Below are 14274 nucleotides of genomic sequence, written 5' to 3'. Positions count from 1 at the left end.
TTTCATAAAACAATTTTTCATTCTAATAAATTTCTTTAGCCAAGCAACATTAAGTTTGCCTTTAACTGATGAGCAAGTGTGTGTGTGTTATCTTACACGATAAGGTTGTTCAATGATGAACCAAATAATATTTAGCTTTACTTCAATTACTGTAGGTATTTACCAACCCTTTCAGTACCGCATGCTAGTACTTTTTAAATAGTGTAATATCATTTGAGTTACATATTACGAGGAGCAAAATTGTATACCATATATGTATTTGAATTCTTTACACAGCTAATAATTTCATCCCCAGGCTGTGACACACTGCGACTAGAAGTAGCCAGAACCTGTGATGTACTGACGCCACTGGTAACCCAAGACCCGACGCCTCTATGCGCTGGATACCTGTACAAACTTGGAGGTGCCCATCACACACCTGGTTCCTCAACCATTTCCAGAACGTGGCACAGACGATGGTTTGCTCTCAAAAGGGATCACTGCTTGTACTACTACAAGTCAGAAATGGTTTGTAATAATGTGCAGTAATGCAGAGGCATTGCAGGGTCACCTTATTTGCAATCTTTATTTTCTGCTTAGGCCTAACCCATGAAATTCCAAATTGACTCAACTTGATCTGAATAAGAGTGTCATTCCTTCCCCCCAACAATCAATGAAACGATTTGTATAGCCCATGTCAATACCGTCCAGGAAAATGCATGCAATCATTTATGTTGTATAGGCTATGCTTTGGTGATGTTTAAATAGAACTTGATGAGAACTACCTCTTAAACTACCAATAAACTAACTGGCTTTGGCTAGAAGGACATACAAGTGAAATTAGAATACTACCATATTTGGACTTAAACCAATCCATATTTTCATCTCAATTGTTTTGCAAAGAAAGCGTTCCTCTGTATTTTAAATAATGGTATATAATGATGGAACTTCCTCTACTGTACTGTATTATACTGATACCCTTCTAAAAATCCAGCTTTGAAAATATGCCCCTACAAATGAGTAATCCCACAAAAATGAGAAAGTACATAAGATGACATTATTTGCCTTAAGTTGACTATGGTATTAAAAAAAGGAGGGGGTTGGGGGTAAATAAACATTTCACAAAGGCCTACAGTATCCTGTAAGGTATATTCTTGAATTAAAGATTACATAACTGAATTATATAAGGACGGTTTTAAACTTGCAATAACTTCTGAGATACATACACATTTAAGTAAAAAACATTTAGTTGATTAGGCTATGCAACTTCAGCCACTAGTACATCTTTTGTTCTAAGTACCCTCACTATATAGTGTTAAACAACCTAACTATCTTATTTATAATAAGGCAAGTTAATAGCAAACTGACTATTTATAATTGCTGGTCAGTCTGCAAGACAGACAGATGGTAAAGGGTTATTGTAGGTCAATGTTGAAAGATGGTAAAATTTACCAGGTAAAGGGTTACTGAAAGTCAATGTTTACTATTCACGAATGCTTTCCCAACGTAACAAACCCAACCTATCCTAATAATAGATATATTTTATAATCAGTATGATCATGCTGCTTTTCATCTGAAGGTTCAGTCTTGTGTGTACCTGGACATCTTTTGACATTCTGTAAAAATTTAAACCTTTTTGTTCAAATGCTGCCTTTGTACCCATATGTTCATAACTTTCCAGGGCTACTATAATAGCATTAACCTCTTGCAGAAATGTAAAACCTATCTTCTGACTTTTTTAAATGTGTATCTTTCTGAAATATAAGCCATTTTGATGGCTTCTTTAGCAATGCAAAGCACTTACTATACTGGATATTTAATATATTTTCCATAATTAGTTTTTTCTTAGCTGAAACTGTTTAAGTTCAAACTGCAAACAGGGAAAATACAATGCAGATCAATTCCCTGATTTTGTATCAAATTTAGTTTGGTTGATCTTGTCATTAAGGGAACTTAATCTTCAAACAGGAACAGCATCCACTTGGAGCAGTCCACCTACTAGACTACAGTGTTCATGCCTTGGCGGATGGAGGCAAACCATATTCCTTCACAGTTGCTAAGTTTGGTGGTATGACATTACACCTCGCAGCACACACTGAAGATGCTAGAAACCGATGGGGTCAGGTCATAACAGAAGCAGCAGCCAGGGCAGCACAGGTTTGTATCATAGCATTTATTTAGTGTCTGTCAAGGTAGTACTTATAGAACTTAAAGCTGCTTTGTGGAACACTGATATCAACAACTATAAAGATAACTGTTATTATTTTATAATGTAGTTATCAGAATATCAGTATCTTTTTACTACATTAACTATGAGGCACTTTTTATTTTTACATTTCATTGCAGTTTTTCTGTTAGAGGATACATACTGAATGATTTCCACAGACTGTTCTTTAAGTGGGACATGTAGCAGTTACTATTGATAGGTTACCTGACTGGCATTCTGGCTGGCAGTGCTCCATGAACTTAGCTGTAGGTTTGTTTATTCAGCATCAGATCTTAGTTGAATCCAGTTATTTGGTTGATCTAATAGTAACACCTACAATTAAGGACTACATCAGTTATCAGCCGCATCATTATTATAATAGTTTTTTATGTTCCCATTTTAGATTTTATATATTCAAATAAATCTTTTGAATTAAATGTTGTTAAAGTACACGTTACTTGAGATTAGGAACTATGTGGAATTGCTATTAGCTGGAAGATATCTAGAAAATCAAGTGCAATCTTTAAAATAGGGTCTTTGTCATATAACAGGCTTTGTCACTTGTCAGAAACCTAGACCCACAAAATATAAGTTAAGGTTAGGTGCTACTGTAGTCCTATTACTCAGAGAAAATTATGGATTATTTGCAGTGAAATTATTAGTAGCTCTGCTTCATTCTGTTCCATGCTTGGCCTATGAAATCTGTAAACTAGTGGCGGTAACCCCCATGGGGTTCTGACTCACGTTTTCACTATTTGAAGAGACAGTAGGTAAAATTTAACTAACATTTTATGAAGCTCAGTGCTAGCTAGCTCTCATCCTCTGATTAAGATATTATAGTAAGATCATAGTAAACCCAGTCTTGCTAATTAGTGTATAGTACTATGTTGTTCAAGAGAAAATTTGGAATCTTCAAACTCTGTCACTATAAATTGTGAACAATTGTGTTTTTTTATTCCAACTTGTCTTCCAGAAGTGTTAAAAGTAGTGGGAAGTGGAAAAGTGCCATAATAAAATAATGTCACTTGCTAAGAAAATAGAATTATTGAAGGAAGTATTAGAGTCCACAGGAAAATATAGATGATGAGTCATTACAGGATCAGCTCTGCCTGTTCCTGTATTTCAGGTTTTCTAAGGATCAGTTGCCAAATGTGTGGCTGGAATTTTACGATAATATTAGTGATAGATAACGACAGACCAAGGTTACTTGTCAAAATGTAGATTGTGTAAGAATCAAATGGTATCTAAGAATGAACTTGAACTTCATATTTTCACTTTGTTTGTTTTCACTAACCATTTTGCATTGACAGAGAGATGAACTAATGGAGACATCAGCGAAAAGAGTTCAGCAGGCTCCTGCCTCCATAGTAGCACCAGACTGTTTTGGGTTCCTTCATAAACTAGGTGCTAGATGGCACCAGTGGAAGAGGAGATACTGTGTACTGAAAGATGCATGTCTATACCTCTATCACGACACTGATGCAACACAAGCCATAGGTGAGTTATTCAGGCTTATTAGGAACTTAAATGTTAATGCATCCAATCCAGTTGATTAATCATGTAATTTACCCATTTGGCATGCTTGTGTTTGTGATGGTAACAGTACCAAGGCATAGAACATATTTCCTTCTTATAGGTTTGGATGGTTTTCATTTGCCCTGGACATAAAATAAGCCTGATGTCAGTAAATATAAAGATACTTTGTACATATGTGGCAACTTCTCTGTTCTGTGAACATTTGCTATCTAATATGTAATAATATTCCATTAAGTCTAATGAAGATTGGCTGACAAATTCAAAATGCATTGACTAAGTGATTGTCTTTGCATCACTGAGCATAACCAGCCACAGGTAGTTTAATGAGACAGTTGCCCAAATTTGGTAGATTTTTCTCACTTTACATTTCTGAGAATATTTCAAGTAAAAAGTTTATGATGCCTAATTTCCTTTTCTCTTCTAATGTACTAATATGTATCAGAACTTCAAAAATTCAGCCTCAAGCATTTGATCGTTTAGTACTATATGGTTTTTTTGCTTATATGATGATCACTCCATGAAACTGATTTTTAAAAATTATTATTATTATACTAAAGGATAATCACTATATTTAGTTACTTTTTGCAATTAGATTACTGTAGGGATAATATTTGCTGTTTATAGTGCTGTATTGTTCTTTCTTCTCTGTATGGATTTTGTAACCTTGAAATGATGATGGGAAATAGGATAGGCCATGCACTTTGCATGGTCAAGCCAGGTGCAGTGGTTGTGTAACGTCCAGTACCAAATTTTTCAGTGTTTGAAATCCTTTATGGCTATGAATAGTCTAACAATAAGAGAGGTGTTAATGCACAAGGAGCAAAGCAAATTTATGAACACATGAATAGGGAGATTTATACGAGTAAAAAATATTACAGGTTGAAAGAAAATTTCTAAAAATGTAAAATAAATAGTAGTAATGAACTATGATCTGAAGTTCAAAAGAGAAATAATTTTTTTTAGAAATGATTTTTTTTGCTTTAGTTATAACGTAAATAATAGTTGATGCTATAGTGCATATTACGTTCCCGCTTCATTCCAATCATAGAGCACATTTTGAAAGTTAGTGTACTGTGCAATGGTTGGTTACGTTCAGTCTTCCATTCAGTGTTTGACACACCTTAGATCTAAGAATGATCTGATCAGAGAAAGAAGTGTTAATTAATATGAATATATTGTAAGAAATGAACATATACATGCAATGATAGAAAATATAAAATTCAAAATAATTTACAACTCTACAAGAAAATTACGGTACTGTCATCATGAACATGATTAAATGAAATTAATTTTTTTGTACAAAACTTTTCCCAGTTTTGCTTATGTGAAGTAAACATCCATGAAGCATTAATACCTCATTTCCTTCATCTTGGTTGCACGTCTTAAACTGTTTCCAGGTTCACTCACAGAATGGCTGTTTTCCAAAAAATATTAATTCATCATAATATCTTCTTTTCCACTTTAAAGGTGTGGTTCACCTCCATGGGTACAGGGTCCAGAGCACTAGCATTGGTGGGAAGAAACACGCCTTTGAACTCCTGCCTCCAGAGCCCAAGTTTAGACACTTTTACTTTTACACAGAGTCTGATAGTGACAAAAAGAGGTAAGTAGTAGGAGATATTTCAAGTTTTCCACAGGTATTTCAGTTTAGGTGAATTTCTTTTAGCCATTTAATTATAGCTGAAAGATACAATTGTTTTTTTATAAACTATAATAAATACAGGGTATTTATATACATCATGAAAGTTTAAGCAGTTAAAGGTTAACTTCTATAAAATATTTGCTTTAAATTTACAAGTAGAAATTTTGTAATTCAAACATTTTGTTAAAATATTAACATATTAAATCAGTCAGCCATTCCCATCCATAGAATAATACTGTCGATATGTGTAACACTGGTAATTGTTATAAGACAAACCCACTACTTTACGACAGCATTGACAGCAGTAATAAGTATTTCCAGAAATTTCCAACCATGGAAGAGAGCCCAGTCCATCTGTCTGTTATGCATCAGACGGGATTAAGTTACAAGACTAAAGGTCTGTACAGACGTTACCCTACATACAAACTTTCAGATATACAAACAGACAGGGTCACAAGTTAAAACTGTGTTAGGAATGCACCCCTTCCCCACCCGTAAGTTCAAATTTTGCTCAGGGTGCCTATTCGGCCAGTAGGAATCTTGCAAAGAACATGAGGAAGGAGAAGAACCTGTTCCTTTAAACCCTTCCCTGATTATCCCGAGTATTCTCATTATTAACTATCTTGTATTCTTTTTACAATCACGAGAATATTTGTCATACTCATAAAATATTCCTACTTGTCTATCTTCCTGATTTAACTCTGTCTGTGATGAAGTCCCATTTTCTACATTTTCCATATATAGTATGCATATTTTTTTGAAATCATGCAGTATTATACAATGGCCCCCAGTTTCTATTATTACTAGTTCACTACTGTTGTTGGAACAGGAATTAGAGTTGTCAGGGATCTCTTCCAAACTTGTCATCAATAGCAATAAAAAAAGAAAAAAAGGCCACCATTTTTCATGTAAGTACCTTGGGAAACAATTTTTTTTTTCTTTTAAAAGAGGAGAGGGATACCCCCTCCATGTCATTGCCCCCACTTGCATTTTTTCTGCAGACGCCCATGTACGTCAATTGATAATGTAAGCGAAATATAGATATTTTGCTGTGCTTTCTCTTTAATTCTTTGGGAGATAACAAGGACTAACTACAATACAACGTAAACCAAGAACTTACTGTAGTACAGTCAACCCCCACTATTCACGGACTCCGGATTTGCAGATTCCCCTGCGGATGGGCTTTATATACCCATTATTTGCGGGAAATTTGTGTATGCATGGTATTTTTCAATGAGAAATGTCCACAAATTACTGTATTTTCATATCGGTTTCATGATTAAATATACTTTTTGTGATAAAACTGTAAAAAACCTGGTATGAGTATGGACACCGGATTTGGAGATTCCTCTGCGGATGGGCTTTATATTCCCATTATTTGCGGGAAATTTGTGTATGCAATGTATTTGTCAATGAAAAATGTCCACAAATTACTGTATTTTTTTTATCGATTTCATGATTAAATATACTTTTTGTGATAAAACTCTAAAAAACCAGGTACATATAAGCCTTTTTGGTAGGTTTTTCTTAAGTTTGAACGAACAAAATAGGCAGTTTTAAGTATTTTTATAGGGGTTCTAAGTATTCGCAGGTTCTAGCTATTTGTGGGGGGGTTCTGGTGTGCATTCCCCACGAATAAGGAGGTCTGCTGTATATCTTTTGTTATCATAAATTCATTTGATGTAATCACAAAAATACTGATATGACGTTACAAACGTTGCATTCTGTTTAGAGGTATGTATGCGTCCTGACATTCTAAACTACCCACATATTTTAGATAGGTGCTGCAATACAATCCTAAAACATGTACCTGCACAGTAAATGTAATTTAAAAATCATCATACTAAAAAGGAAAATATCAATATACATAAAATGTAGGCACAGAGCAATGCCAAAGTAAACTTGTGTGTGAATGATAGGGGATATTTGCGAAAAACAATTGTAGGCTGGTAGACAATTATGCAACATGACTTTGAAATATTAGGGTGTTATGGGATGATAGTTTGAGGTATACGTATTTTTGTTTGAAGTGTCAAGTTTAGCAATGAGCTGTTAAATTACACAGTTACAGGCATTTTAGGAGCAACAGTAGTAGGAGAGTATACTGTAATGTAAGGTTACTTTGGGTGTTTTGGGATGATGGTTTGGGATATATTTTTGTTTGAACTATTAAATTAAGCAACGGCAGTGTTACAATAGGTAGTTGTAAGTGTGTTAGTTTAACGTGTACAAGGTATTTGCAGTTATAAGCCAGTTATAAGTATTTTTAGAGGGAATTTCTGCATTTCTGCAGTAGGTTCTGGAGCCTATTCCCACGGAAAAATGGAGGAGGTCTGTACAGAGTTACTTTGGATGCTAGAAAGGTAAAAATATTAAAACTTGAATATTGAATTTTTTTCTTCTTACCTTTCTAGCATTCAAAGTACTTGCATAGTAATAAGTTGTTACTCCTTTCTGAATGATGACTTAAAGGTGCTTATTCACCTTTCATTTAAGAAATATCTCTGTTTCTCTATTTTGGCCTAATGATAGCCCACACTGATATTCACTAAAGTGCTATAAGGCCATGTACTATTCTGGGCTTGCATGGAAAGTATCAGGCAGGTATCTATCACCTTCCAAGACAGCCAGTTTTCCCCATGGATTCATTGTTAACCTAATAAATTCCCAAAAAATACATTTTCATTGATCTGTGTCACTGGTTCAGCATCATGTATACCTTTTCTAGCATCTAAGGATTATCTGGGCATCAAAACCATCCCAACTAAATAGCTACTCAGGCTTATTGTAAATTAATGAATACTTTTGTCTTGAAACAAGGTAATCTTTCAAGATATTTTTTCAAATACAAAAACAAATAACATTATGAAAATGGCACACTTTCCTACCTTTGATTACAGCTATTTCAGACAACAAAAATGAGCAGCTTTAACATGAGGGGGGGCCTTGAGGACCCAGATGCATACTTTGGTAGGGGTAAATGCAACTTGGTTGAATTCTGGAGATTTCTGCCAAGACAATCAAGGCAATCTGTGAAAAAATTAATTTTATAAAAATTACAATTTTAATAAGGCACAAAGTTTAAAAAGTTGAAAAGATATAAGTACATAAATTGTAATAATTATTTTGTACCTATGTGAAATTTTAGAAAATTATTCTTTTTCATAAAGCTCATCCCCCTTGAAGTAAAAAAAATACACAATCCATTGTACATGGTGACTATAAACCAAAACATTTTAACACTTTAATACTACAATTTCTGTAAATATGCCTTTGTCCTTTTGCATAATTTTTTCCTCAAGTGATTTCAACCTTGATACACTAATATTTCATTCATCTAAGACAAATTTCTCTTCCAGATGGTTGGCAGCCTTAGAATACTCCATAGACAGATGGATCAAAGTTGGCTGACTTTAGGTTGTCTTATTAGAGCAAAGATGTAAATTATGAAAACTTCCTAGCAACTTTTGTGGACCGAGATGTGGTTTGACCGAAGCAGGTGGAGCCTTTAATACATAATGTATTTGGCATGTTTATATTTTCTCCAAGCAGATTGTTATGCAGTTTTTCAAAAAATCTGCTGCTTATTTCTCAAATCTAGGGTCTATTAAAAAAATTTTCAACTGATATACTATATATTACAAGCAAAGTCATTTCATGTTCACAAGCCATTTGTTTTATTATTAAATCGCCAATTTTCAAAAGTGTAACCTTTATTGGCTTAAATTTGAGAAGGTAAAACATTTCCAGGCTCTGCCTTTCATCATGTCACATCATTAAGCAATACCAGAGATAGTCTTAGACCAGATTAGAAACTTGGTGTATTTTTCTTAAGAGAGAGATAATATAATGAACTTGTTGTTTAAGTTTGGTACAACATGTTTTTTAGTTTTTAGAAAAACTGCCATAGGTTTATAAATACAGTGTAAGAGGGTTGTTTGCAGCGAGCAGAATTTTTTTAAACGTTGACAAAAAATGTGTGGGCATCGAATCATAAATGATGCAAGTGTTGTTCTGGTAATCTCGGGGCTCATTTGTGGATTATGTTATTTGAAGATGCTCATTCAGCAAAAACCTCATTACTCAAGTTTTAACAGATTCATAAAGCTTTGCTCCTTGGAGCATGTTTAAAAAATGATAAAAGGCAATCAGAGAAATCTTAATGCATTTAGTGTCTTTCAAGCACATTTTAGAGTAGCTTCAGATGTTTTAACACTTTACAAATTCTTAGTCAGTTTTAGTCATTGCTCATAATGTAAACATTCATTTGATATCAGAGGGAAGTGAAAGAGTTGCAAACATTCATTCATCAATATAATACATTCATGAATGATTTAAAAAGATTAGGGATGGAAAAAGTGAACCATGGAACCATGACAGACCCACAGGAACAGACTACTTCTATACCTGTGATGTGACTGTGACAATAGCAACCAAATACAAGCTGGCCCTCTCTTAGGTCCATCATCAACAGTGTCAAAATAACAGAAGCAGAAAAAAATCTCAGAAATATAGATGTACATTTATATATGCCATATTTTTCTAAAAATGCAAATGAAAAAATACTGTAGCTATTAATTTCTATGCTGAAATTACAGTACAATGATACTTTTCCTGAATCTGCGAGTTCACTTGATAATAATTCATTGTAAGAAACAACATAAAATCTTTTGGCCTTGCTATACAGCTGAGCTGTCATAACCCTGAAATTAATGTAAACTTTACACTGAAAAGTAATTTTCAATTCTGATGCTTCCTTTGATTACAAATGCTTTTGAATATATTGTCTACCTGTCATTACCTTGCAGTTTGATAAATGCTGAAACGATAATCCTATTTTTTAATCATCTATTACACATTCTGGAAATGTGTACGCCTTGAATTTTCCACGCACAAAACACAAAAAGCATAACACTAACCTCCGAAGGAGAATGAAGGTGATTAATTCAGTTTGATGCAGTTGGGCACTCGAGTGTCATTACTAATGCTCTTTGCTTGCAGCTGGAAAAGACAACAATATTACATTAAGTTCTTTGTAATGTGTGTCATTATTGCATTCTGCTCATATCTTTGATACTAATCCTCATCCTTTATATTATATTTTCAACTCGTCTAGCTCTGCAGAAATTGATATTTTACTACAGTGCATTTGCTCTTCTAATGATAAGTCCCTGTTGATCATGTTTCAGTAGCTCTTGAATCTGCAGCATAATCGAGATGAATATAGGAGAAAGAAACAAATCATGTGATGCTGTTACACAGAAAGTCCTTTGAAGTTTGGAATACATGTAGTTCCTTATTGAAAAGTCCATCAGGAGTGAGTAGTCACAGGCCAAAGTTGGTTGCTGTATAAGTTGAAAATCATATGAAATTTTATTCCCTGAGTCATACCTCATGTAAATGTTATCTTGAGAGAAAGGGAGTGTGTGTGTGTGCGCGTTACCAGGAATCTTTTATTAAATAAAAAAAAAGAGAGACAGGAATGAACAGATTATATATATATTTTTATGCATACATTGTAAGCAAGATCCAAATCATCTTGACCATTTTCTTTTCCTGTTCTGCCAGTGTGTCTCATTATTTAATTTGGAAAATTAATGTTCATACACATCCATACTATAATGGTTTTATTATGCTGTGTTTATGGCTCTGTTTTCATTCAGTCCTTATTCAAGCCTGACCCTGCTCTTATTATTTGAGGCACAGTCACTGAACATGCAAATCAAGTACCTTTATCCATATTTTGCCAAACAAAATTTTAAGTGTACTGTATGTAAATTTGTAAAGGAAAGTTTTAATATTTTTATCATAAATTATCTGAATTTATTTGGTAATGTCATTCTCTTTTGAGTGTTGTATAGAATGCCTGAATGATTTAAGATTTTAATTTCTGTGGAAATGTGAATGTACTGTACATAATAAAAGTGTGTTTTTTAGTAAGGGAAATACTTGCTGATTACTGAAAGTTGTTGGTCTTGTTTGGAAAAAAAAAAAAAGATGTAGTCGACTTGGCTAAATAACTTCTGTGAAGAAACACTCAATCTTAAGAAATATTATGAATTTTATTTTTGCACTGAAAATCTTTGGTATTTCTTTCCTGGAAAACAGATATTGAAGTCAATTCATACTGCCCTTTCCTAAAGGTTATATTATTTCCATATCATCCGATTTGTCATGCTCACTGAATACCGTAGTTAACAGAACCACATCCCTTACAATGCCGTCTGCAGGTCTCGTCGAAGATGATTAAGAGCACAGATAAAGGGAATGACATTCTGAATAATCTTTACCATAGAAATGTCTCAAGAGTTTAGTTGCTTTTATGTTTGTTAATTGTACAGAAACAGCACCATTTACTTCAGAATTTTTGTATATGAACACATTTTTATTATTTCCTAACCAGTTGTGAGAACAGAGAGAGGATACATATCTTTAACATCCATTGCCCCATAAGAAGTTTTTATGCTACAATGAAATCAAAGAATGTACAAGTTTTAAATTTTGCACTTTACATGTCAGGATCTCTTTGAACTTCATCATGCTTTGTGCTTTATTCACCGCGGCAGAGAATATTAGAAAGAGTCAAATTACTTTCATGTTATTTTACAGATTTAACAATATTTAGATACAGAGTAAATGGCTAGGAGGTTCTTGCACTTTACAAGTCGACTTTGAGATTTTAACTGTTATTACTACAGTAAAGTAACTGAGGCATATTGGACGAAACTGGTCATACGCTGACAAAATTAAAGCTTACTATACCGAGACACAAGCGATGAGAATTCAATTTGCGTGCTGTATTACAAGTAAATTAAAATACTGTACTTAACCATTGCTCTTTAGTTACCACTAAAGAGCAGTTGAAAAGTTATTAACTCGCATATTTCGTCCAGCATGTATAATAATCTAAAAAAAAATCTATATTTTAACCTTTTGCCTCTTCTTAAAGACTTTTTCACACAATTATTGTACCTAATACTTTGGCAAATTAATCTCTACAAGATTGAATTATGTATGATTGGCTAATGCTTAAATAATGAAAAAATATATGAAACCCATTATCAAGAAATAGAGTGTTACTGGGTACTGGCAGATATGTATACAGTAATTTGTTATTTTTTATTATGAATCGTACTACGCAAGGAGAAAGCCTTACAGCTCACCCATCCAGTTCACTGCTATTACTGCTACCACAGATGTTTCTATTTTCTAGTCAAATTTTCAAATGTGCAATTTTTAAAGAGAAATTTGTGCCAAATCTTGCTTAGGAGGGTGTTGTATTGTGCATCTGATGAGGGATGTCCATTTGAAACACAGTTGCGCCACGTCACGATAAATCACCACTGCACGATTCTAAGGGGCTTAATTTTTCTTTAAACCTTTGTACATACCTTTTTACATATTTGCATTTGCCCCTTGTATCATTGCTTATTTTGTAAAGTTATTTTGGAGAACATTTTAAGGTGTTCAAATTTCATATAAATTAACTGTGTTTTGAATGTATGTCTATTCATAGATGGCATCTTGCACACTGCCTTTGTTAGTGATAAAGAAGTCAAATATAAATTTTTTTTCCTTTGTGGCTCTGAGGCATCCAGTATCCTGGTAATAACTGTTCATAAAGTACCTGGGATATTGGGGCATCAGTCACAGAGAAATTATATTTGTCATTTGTCTTTTTACTCATTTGAGACTCATGAATGGCCGAGTAATTGTATAAATGTTCTGTGTGATGTTTTCTATCATGATGACTGTAATATAGCTTAGATAAGAGAAAAATGATGTTTGTTTGAGCCAATAAAATGTGGACCAGATTTTATTGTATATTTTCTTTTTTTTTTTTTACTTTGTTGTCTGTTGTTTATTACGTCCCTTCATCCACTTCTGGTAATTTCTATAGGAAATAATTTTTTTTAATGAACCATCAGCTGATTTTTCCATGTTTTTGCACCTAATCCTTTAATTTTTGCCTCTCTCTTTACACCCTAGTGGAGGTTTCCCGTCATCAAGCAACAAATCCTATGAGCTAAGTGAGAAAGTTACTCACTGAGTTTATCAAACAACTTGATCATAATTGACATCAGATGTGAACTATCATTGTACACTGAGCTCAAATTTCATACATTTGTATGTATGTCAAATCACATTTATTCCCAATTGGAAGGTTAACAAAGCTCAAACACTTCAGTTTCTTTCTCAGTTGAAAATGGAAGTCAACCATTAGCCATAAGCTTGCATATCCCTCAACCTCCAGTTAACAGTTAACTGTTGTCTGAACAGTATCCACCATCTTGCAGTCCTCTTGATGGTGGTGCAGAGGCATGGATGGTTGGTCTAGATTTTGGTGCAGTCTTTGACCATGTGAATTATGAAGCACTTACCCATAAACTAAGATTGTTGGGAATTGGTGGATCTTTAATTACTGTAAGTGCATTTTTAATAGGCAGAATCCAAGGGGTCTGTGTTCATGGCCAGTATTTCAGGTGTTCCTCAAGGTAGTGTCTTTGGAACTTTCCAACTGTAATTATCTATGTTAGTGACATGTGGCATCTGAAGAAAACTGATTGCATAAACTGATGATGCTACTCTTCTAGCTGATGTTCCTTCTCTGTGCCTTAGCTTTGTGGTTGCAATCCTTGAATACAGATCTTGCATATGTTCGTGAGTGGAGTAGGAATTGGGGCATGAAGCTTATCCCTTCTAAAACTCAAAAGCTGGTTGATCCAGAACACTTCTGCCACTGCATCCTGATTTACAATTAGGTAAATGGCCTGGATTTTAAATGCCAGTGACTGGCTTCAAGATTTTAGGTGTAACTTGTGATATGAAATTGACTTTTGAAAGCATATAAATAATATAGCATCCTTTATTTCTCAAAAAGTTGGCATCTGGCAGAAATATTTCAGAATTT

General features: G+C 33.9%; 1 protein-coding gene across 1 annotated transcript in view; it reads left to right on the top strand.

Moving 5' to 3' along the window:
• Positions 1-13177, top strand: part of LOC135214193 (uncharacterized) — a 663437-nt gene extending 650260 nt beyond the window's left edge. Inside the window, exons 16-20 of the mRNA XM_064248261.1 lie at positions 296-507; positions 1948-2136; positions 3496-3682; positions 5189-5324; positions 8723-13177. Of these exons, the coding sequence (XP_064104331.1) occupies positions 296-507; positions 1948-2136; positions 3496-3682; positions 5189-5324; positions 8723-8774 (776 nt within the window). The 3' untranslated portion in view covers positions 8775-13177. The remainder of the gene's footprint in view (positions 1-295; positions 508-1947; positions 2137-3495; positions 3683-5188; positions 5325-8722) is intronic.
• The last annotated feature ends 1097 nt before the right edge of the window (positions 13178-14274 follow it).

The sequence above is a fragment of the Macrobrachium nipponense genome, chromosome 45 (genome assembly GCF_015104395.2).
Source record: "Macrobrachium nipponense isolate FS-2020 chromosome 45, ASM1510439v2, whole genome shotgun sequence".
Taxonomy (NCBI): domain Eukaryota; kingdom Metazoa; phylum Arthropoda; class Malacostraca; order Decapoda; family Palaemonidae; genus Macrobrachium; species Macrobrachium nipponense.
Note: the sequence above shows the minus strand (reverse complement) of the source record. Positions and strands in the feature narration are given on the sequence as shown.